The sequence below is a fragment of the Fusarium pseudograminearum genome, chromosome 3 (genome assembly GCF_000303195.2).
Source record: "Fusarium pseudograminearum CS3096 chromosome 3, whole genome shotgun sequence".
Lineage (NCBI taxonomy): Eukaryota > Fungi > Ascomycota > Sordariomycetes > Hypocreales > Nectriaceae > Fusarium > Fusarium pseudograminearum.
In genome coordinates, this window is record NC_031953.1 from 7162837 (window position 1) to 7170036 (window position 7200).

At 49.4% G+C, this 7200-nt stretch overlaps 4 protein-coding genes across 4 annotated transcripts, besides 3 other annotated features; 3 read left to right on the forward strand and 1 right to left on the reverse strand.

Annotated features, from left to right (window-relative positions):
* Positions 1-117: 117 nt before the first annotated feature.
* FPSE_08403 (uncharacterized protein) lies at positions 118-1066 on the reverse strand (the record flags this gene model as incomplete). Its single annotated transcript, XM_009261521.1, has 2 exons — positions 118-449; positions 517-1066. The coding sequence occupies 2 exons, from the start codon at positions 1064-1066 to the stop codon at positions 118-120; spliced, it is 882 nt and encodes a 293-aa protein (XP_009259796.1).
* Positions 1067-1559: 493 nt separating this feature from the next.
* On the forward strand, positions 1560-1853 carry FPSE_08402 (uncharacterized protein; the record flags this gene model as incomplete). The annotated part of the gene is made up of 2 exons (XM_009261520.1): positions 1560-1740; positions 1798-1853. The coding sequence occupies 2 exons, from the start codon at positions 1560-1562 to the stop codon at positions 1851-1853; spliced, it is 237 nt and encodes a 78-aa protein (XP_009259795.1).
* Positions 1854-2795: 942 nt separating this feature from the next.
* On the forward strand, positions 2796-3095 carry FPSE_08401 (uncharacterized protein; the record flags this gene model as incomplete). Its single annotated transcript, XM_009261519.1, has 1 exon — positions 2796-3095. The coding sequence occupies one exon, from the start codon at positions 2796-2798 to the stop codon at positions 3093-3095; it is 300 nt and encodes a 99-aa protein (XP_009259794.1).
* Positions 3096-3945: 850 nt separating this feature from the next.
* Positions 3946-3997: a microsatellite.
* A 516-nt stretch (positions 3998-4513) lies between these two features.
* On the forward strand, positions 4514-5611 carry FPSE_08400 (uncharacterized protein; the record flags this gene model as incomplete). Its single annotated transcript, XM_009261518.1, has 1 exon — positions 4514-5611. The coding sequence occupies one exon, from the start codon at positions 4514-4516 to the stop codon at positions 5609-5611; it is 1098 nt and encodes a 365-aa protein (XP_009259793.1).
* Positions 5612-5834: 223 nt separating this feature from the next.
* Positions 5835-5858: a microsatellite.
* Positions 5859-7104: 1246 nt separating this feature from the next.
* Positions 7105-7196: a repeat region.
* Positions 7197-7200: the final 4 nt, after the last annotated feature.

Sequence of the window (7200 nt, forward strand, 5' to 3'; positions counted from 1 at the left end):
CCGGGAAACTGGAGGAATACGCTCCTGAGAGCTTCACATTAAATGTCTAATGAATAAATAAAAACGCCTCTAAAAGATTACAAAACGCTTGACCAAACAAAATGAGTTGTGAGGATCTCAAATTGGCAGATCCTCTTGACTTTCTGACTTGCACTTGGCTTTGCGAGATTCCGCACGAGCCATTGCGTAAAGCCGCGTCGAACCGTATAATTGTGTCGTGATCCAAAGGGAAAAGACAACTGGGGTAATAATCTTCCACTCGAGACCCCATTGATTCCAAGAGCTTTGGAGGAGATGTATAGTGACGATGGTCTCTGTGATGGCAGCAACAACCGCCCAGACACAGCATCCAAATGCAAGGCGAGACAATAGCAAAGCATTGTCTCGCTTTATTCGCCATATAATCATGGTAAGGAAGATGGGGATTTCTACTACAACGTCGAAAGTGCCTATTAGATGGGTACACGTTAGTAATGGCCTATCGTAATGGGAGAAAAAGGAGACAAAGTTACGCACCCCAGACCATGCACATGTAAAACTCTACTGTCGCTTCGTGATTCTTTCTTGGGTCGGCGAAAAGACTCAACGCAGTCTGCGCAATAATGAGCAACCCAATATGATGCGCAATACTGATGTAGCTCGCAAATTTTGTACGAAAGCACATCTCGAAGATGTAATAGGCGCAGTAAACTTCTGTCGCGACCAGCAGATGGTCGCCAACCGTGACTTTGCCGCCGTTTACCACAGGCGCGCTAAATACGGCGTCGCCTACCAGAAAGTCCATTATGGGATACCCAGTCGATATCACGAGAGAGATGAGGATAAAGGCGCCGACGTGGAAATAGGTAAAGGAGCGGCGCCGTCTCTCATCTTTTTCGAGATCCGGGTAGAATCTTTTGTAGATGCGTGGGAGGAGCCATCGTTCTAGGCAGTTGGTGATGAGGGCTATGCATATGACACAGCATGCGAGGATTAAAGAGCCGTATGGGAGGAGAGGAGAGATGGGGTTGTTCTCCAAGGTCGAGATCTTGGGACGGTACATATGGCGGTGCTCTGGCTTGGTCATGACAGCGGTAGTATAGAAACAAAGGAGATATGTGAATGAATGAAGGTACACAGATTAAGGAGGGTTACAAAAGGAATAAAGTCCCTGAATGGCAGCAACTTCAAAGCTCGATGGGGAAGTTTATGTATTATGGGGATTGGCATTTGGGTGAAATGGAGCCGAGAGTTTGGGCTATGTATGGCCTTATGGCGCAGGCATACTACCTAACGTAACATACTGCATAAAAATCACAATTACAAATTACAAAGATGGTTTCATGTTACCATTCAGTCAACCAATCCTTCCAATATGGATATACGAGCGAGTCAGATATTTCTCGGATAAATGGCAGCAAGCCTAGTTTTAGTGAGATCTGGAAGTATACGGGATTGGCCGCACCGTAGATCAGCCACCGACCTAGTACTTGTTACATGGCAGTGCTTGTACGTCAGTGGCTCACGCGTAACAATAAAAGGGGTCCAAGGTCTGGAACAATCTGGGGAAGCTTGGCGAGATGGCTCTCAGCGAAGAGAAAAAGAGGCGGAGCAATTACACAGATCCACAAGGTCCCTTGTTACATCCCAAGACTTTGATTGTACCTGAGGGACGGTTCCACTTCTACGATGCCGTATTCCGGGACCTCATCACCACGTTACGTGGCTTTTCTGCTGTTGTTGCGGTTTATTGGCACTGCTGTTAGTGAATGGGGTTGCTATTTTTGTAAAAATGGCTGAATCTACGAAATACTATAGGCGGTCTTCGCATTCGGGTCGGTGTAAGCGAACATGTCAACAGTACAGGCGTTTAAATACATGTACCTTTGTGGCTTATTGTGTGATCAAATCTCCTTTATCCCGGTTCTCCTACGTAAACTAATTGGCGCATCTCGAGTAATTATTTCTGAGCATGTCGCTAACGGCGGTTACTCGCAACAACAACTCAACTTCAACATGGCGCAGTCGTATAAGCGAGCCTACGTCATTGGCTTGGAGAATAGAGTTCTCGCATAGAGAAATTGTTCGGTGAGTTCAATAAACGATCTTAGTTGTGCAATTTATCCTCGGCTTTGGCTTTGAAGAACTTAGTCCCTTTCATTCATCGTGGATAGAACGTCTCGGCTGTTCAGCCTTACAAAGAGCCCGGCATTCAAGTCGTCTCAATTGGCTCACATACGGTGCCCAGTCTACGTGTTCCAACGGGGCTTAGTTGAAAACTTCAGGTACAAGGTTCTACAAGAGCCAGCAAGGCAGATTGAAAGTAAAGATCCATTTGACAGCTCACTAAGAGACGCTAGAATCAGACCTTGATTTAGGCTGACACAATAGAAATGATGAGAGATGAACCATTATGTCTCATCAACTCATGATCCATACAACACCTTGTCACTATGGCCGAAATTGTCGGTCTCGTAGCCTCTATGCCTGGACTTCTCGAACTCGGCATCAAATCATCCAAAGCACTTCACAGTCAAAGCTCCTCTTGACGCTGGCGCTACTCCCAGCAATGTGTCACGAGAATCAGGTGGCATTACAACACTTAACATGGCAATGGCAGCTTGGCCGGATGGATCCAAAAGCTTAGCCATTGCTTAAATGCTGCTCAAAGCGGGTGCAGACGTTGCACTAGCCAACAGCTTTGGTGTCACACCTCTTATCGTCGCGGCAAGCAATAGCAATCCTGCAGCGATTGAGATGCCTGTCTCTGCGGGGGGGATCTTGAGGTGCGGATGCATGGTGACTTCACGCCAATGATGAGCGCGGCAAAGCAAAACGGAGTTGCTGCACTTTGGACGTTACACAGACTTGGCGCCAACCTCTACGTGCACGGCGTCTTCGGTACAAGCATCCTCCAGTGCGCGGTCATGTCAAATGCACATGATACACAACGAGTTCTTCTTGAGCTGGGGGCCGAGTATCTATCCCAAGACAGTTGCGGGCACGTTCTCCACGCTAGTGCTACTGTGGGCGACGTGCAGACATTTCGAACGTTGATGGAGTTTGAGTTGGCTGTACTGGAGCTGGCTGCCAAGGAGGGCGCGGTGTATTGGTAGTTTAGGAGCACAGTGATATCACAGATGAGCTGAGATCAACCTTTTACGATTTGCTACGGGCTGTAGAGGCGCACAACATAGAAGTGAGGACAAGGATGGTGAAGATGAGTTTGTTAACACGAAAATATACAGACATTTGTAACAAAGGACAACTAAAATAAATAAATAACTTCCGAGTGTATAATGCATTGATTGAGTGACACTGATACAGCATGGTGCGCTTCGGGCCTTGAGGTAGAAACCATTTGCAGTTTGTGCTCATTTAGTAAACTGCATTCTGTTTACAATGGACAGTTGGACAGGGCAGCATCGCATTTTCCAAACAATGCACGTTTCAATCATTAGTAAAATAACAACTGTACCGTAAGAAACGGAGTTAAGGAGGTTGAAGAAGTAATTATCTGCATTATGAGGACTATTTGAGGCCATTGTTCTCAATGCCAACATCATTCGACAAAAGTTTAGGGTAAGTGATGATCCAGCGGAGTCGGATTAATCTGCAGCCCGTGCCTTGAACAGGTTAGTGGCTACGAGACACCGGATGGAGGGTGCAGAAATAACCAGCACAGGTCGCCTAATCTTAAGCGCGTAAGCTGATCTACAAATTTAGGCTCTGTAGCTTCCAGCTGCGACATATCTTTCTGACACCTTGAAGACTGGCAACTGTGAGAGAGTAAATCCATGAGGATATCTTTTTATTTGTCAATTTAACAGGGACTCTGTCGCCAGAGCTGCCTTTGTTGTCCAAGTCCTTTAGATTTATTTTCTCTTCACGGGACGGCCATCAAAGTCAGGTGACGGTGGACCCACATATTCCTTTCACGCTCATTTCAGGTCTCCTCCCAGCCTTCCATCAGCACCAGCATCAGCACCAGCATCATCATCACCCTCAATTACCAACAACGACGCATCACGTTCAAAGACGCCGGCCGACTCGCGCTACAGCCGAAATAAATATCCGATTTGTACCCATCGAACGAGCGTACGCGCCAGCCTCCTTCTTTGGAACATTCGGGGCTTGTAGAAGGGATCTACTTGGTTCTGCAGCGTGCTGGGAACCACGATTAGTCTTGCAGCGTGCTGGAGACTATCAGATTGCCTGATCGCGAACCTGGTGCTCTTTGTCCGTGTCGTGTCACCTCCATCGCCAACCCTCAATAAAACGATAAACCCTCAAACATCCGGATACTTGTCGCTGTGGGCGTTATAATTGCCGACTCCTACCCATCAAACGAGGCCCTACTGCCTCTTCTTGCTGGAAGGACCGGGTTCCACAGAAGGGATCTGCTTGATCTTGCAGCGTGCTGGAGATCAACAGGTTACCTGTCGACGAGCCTGGATCTCTTTGTTCGTGTTTTTGTCGTTGAGGTCTTGTTGGTACGTATTTTCGTAGTTGTTGCTCATGATATATTCCAGGAATGTCCTCTCCAACTCCCTCACCATGTCTTGACAACATCGACGAATCGTCTCCCATTGTCGTCGAGTGGGAATGCGACGGCGCGACGCACTATCTGGCTAAGCCGGATCCCAAGATCGACAACATCACGCTCAAGACTCGTCTGAACGAACTCAGCGCCCTCTTCGAACTACGTTTTCCTGTCAACCTGAAGGGCGTCGAAGGTGTTACGTCCATTTCAATGTCCATTCTCCCGTCATCCATCACATCATTCGAGTTTGCTCCTACCACGACGCTACCCAACGTAGTGAAGGAAAAGCTCAGCGGCCGAATAAACCGCCTTGTATTTCGAATAAACAAGACAATGGAGGTCCTCGTCCCCATCCCCGCGAAAGAACCACTGGCGCCAGCGCGAGCGCAGTCCGGCAAAGTCATCGACGATATCCGCACGCTGTGCGCGGCAAGAGCTTTTATAGTGTATATAGACGACAAGAAGCTATCGAATGAACAACTCCAATGCATCCACGACGCAGTGAACCGAGGTGGCTTGACACCTTTTCGCGACCGAAATGATCTTGCGAGCATGTACCGCGGCACCGGAGCCAAGCTCGTTGACCTTGTCCCACAAATCTACGACGCGCCCCCATCCTACAACGAGACCGAACCTCCACCGCCTCCTCCCCCCATTAACGACAAGAAACGCCGCCGAGTCGATAGCCAAGGCAAAGAGAGCGATGCGATTTCCGAGATTTGGGCTGAGCTCAAGGCACGAGACGAGCGCGAACGAACAGTACAACACGAACTTTCAGATCTGAAGCAAGAGAACAAATCCCTTCGAGAAGCGCTCGATCAAATCCGCCAGCAAGTCGCCACGTTCCATCAGAACCTGGACACCTTGAAGCAAGATGTGGACCACCTTCAAGGTCAAGACAAACACACTGCTGACACCCTGGAGGGATACGACACCAGACTGGTCGAGTTGCGGGACGATCTGGAGGATCTTGATGCCAAGGTCGACTCAATCCAGGAACACCGTGATGAGAACGGCGTGGCTCGCGACTTTCTTGACAAAGTTCGCAGTGATGTGTATGATGATATTATCACGCGTCTCACGGGCTGAGCATGGGCTTTACTTGAGCTGGCTTCTATTATCCTAAATAATGCATGCTTGAGATAGTCATGTGCCGATGCTGGCGCCATGTCTGCTCGACGCCGTCGCCCCGTCCTCCACCTGATGCACATGCTCAGGCAGTCGAACCATCGCTAGCAGCCACCATGACTGAAAGGGCTAGAGAGTCTATGAGCAAGCGCCGCTTCACTGTTCTGGTCTCCATCGTCCCCCACTGCCCTGCCCTGCCCTGCCCTGCAAGGTCTAGCTGCGACAAGTAGATCGTCAATCCGTGCCACTGCTGCCTTGACTGAGGTCACTGCTCGAAAGCTGGACCGGCGCGATGCTTGTCCAGGCCCATTGAGCCTTGGATGCCGCAACTGCAGGCTCCATGCTACTGGCTAGGCTGGCGTTGAGGGATTTGCTCCACTGAGGCCTACCAACCCTCAGTTGTCCCTGATCATCCAATTCTTGTCGCGCATGACTGAAACGACCATCACGCCCGGCCTTGCTCGGGATGACTCTTCATCATGACCTCCCTCGAATGAGACAACGATGTGTTGGACGTCTGCGAGAATTATTGCTCGATCATGCAAATGCCCACCACGACCGATCACGACTTCCGATACGCCCTGTTGCTCGTCTCCAACAATGACAATTGCTGCCGACTCTGGCGAATCTCGCCACACTCCACAATCTGTCCGTACCTTCAAACCGGACTCCTTGTACATGCACTCTTGTTTTGATCTCAGATTTGCAAGCGATCCATAATTTTAATTTCTCTCAATACAACTTGTGTTCTGCAGTGTCCCACTACAGCTGTCCTTTCTCCCATCATCGCATGCGCAGACATTTTGTGAAGCGAACCTGATTGGCATCTATTGAGCATTCCGTGATCAAGAAAGACTCACAGATGCGCTGTCTCTGTAAGTAGCGTCCGCTCATTGATTGCATGTCTCCCACGTCGCATCTGCAGAACCCTCCAGCCTCCTCGCCGCCTCTTGGACAGCGATTTGCGTGTCGCCTCCATGGATGTCTCTGGCCATGCGTCTGGCCCTTTATCATATGGCCTCTTCTGCACTTTCCGTGGGGATACATTACCTGACAGGTACCTCAACATCCACAAACTGTAGCAACCCGACATGATGTCCCCACCTGGGGCCTACTGCAATCACGGCTACTAATCTCAACGACGCTTCCACCTGCTGTAATTATCCCAATCGACTTCACAACCGTGGTGCCATTGATCTTCTGTGTCGATTTATTGCGTCTATCTTGCAGCATCGCATTGGACTTCCCTCTCTTCTGCTTCCATATGCTACGGTCCCTTCGCACTGCTGCTCCTAGGCTCTTTGCCCTTCGGACGCTACAGCCTCCCGTCATCACTTCCCATTCAGTGTTGTAGCGTCTTCTTGCCTATACGATATTGCCCGGCTCTCAACATGATGCAAGTGTCGTCTTCTGATGAGGACAAAAAGATAAGGCCTCACGACGAGACGACGGGCAAAAAACATACAACAGCGGGGATTCGCTGGTCGTCACCGACCCAACTACTAATCCGCCCCTTACCAGCTTATCTATGGGAGAGCGGACGGGATCCC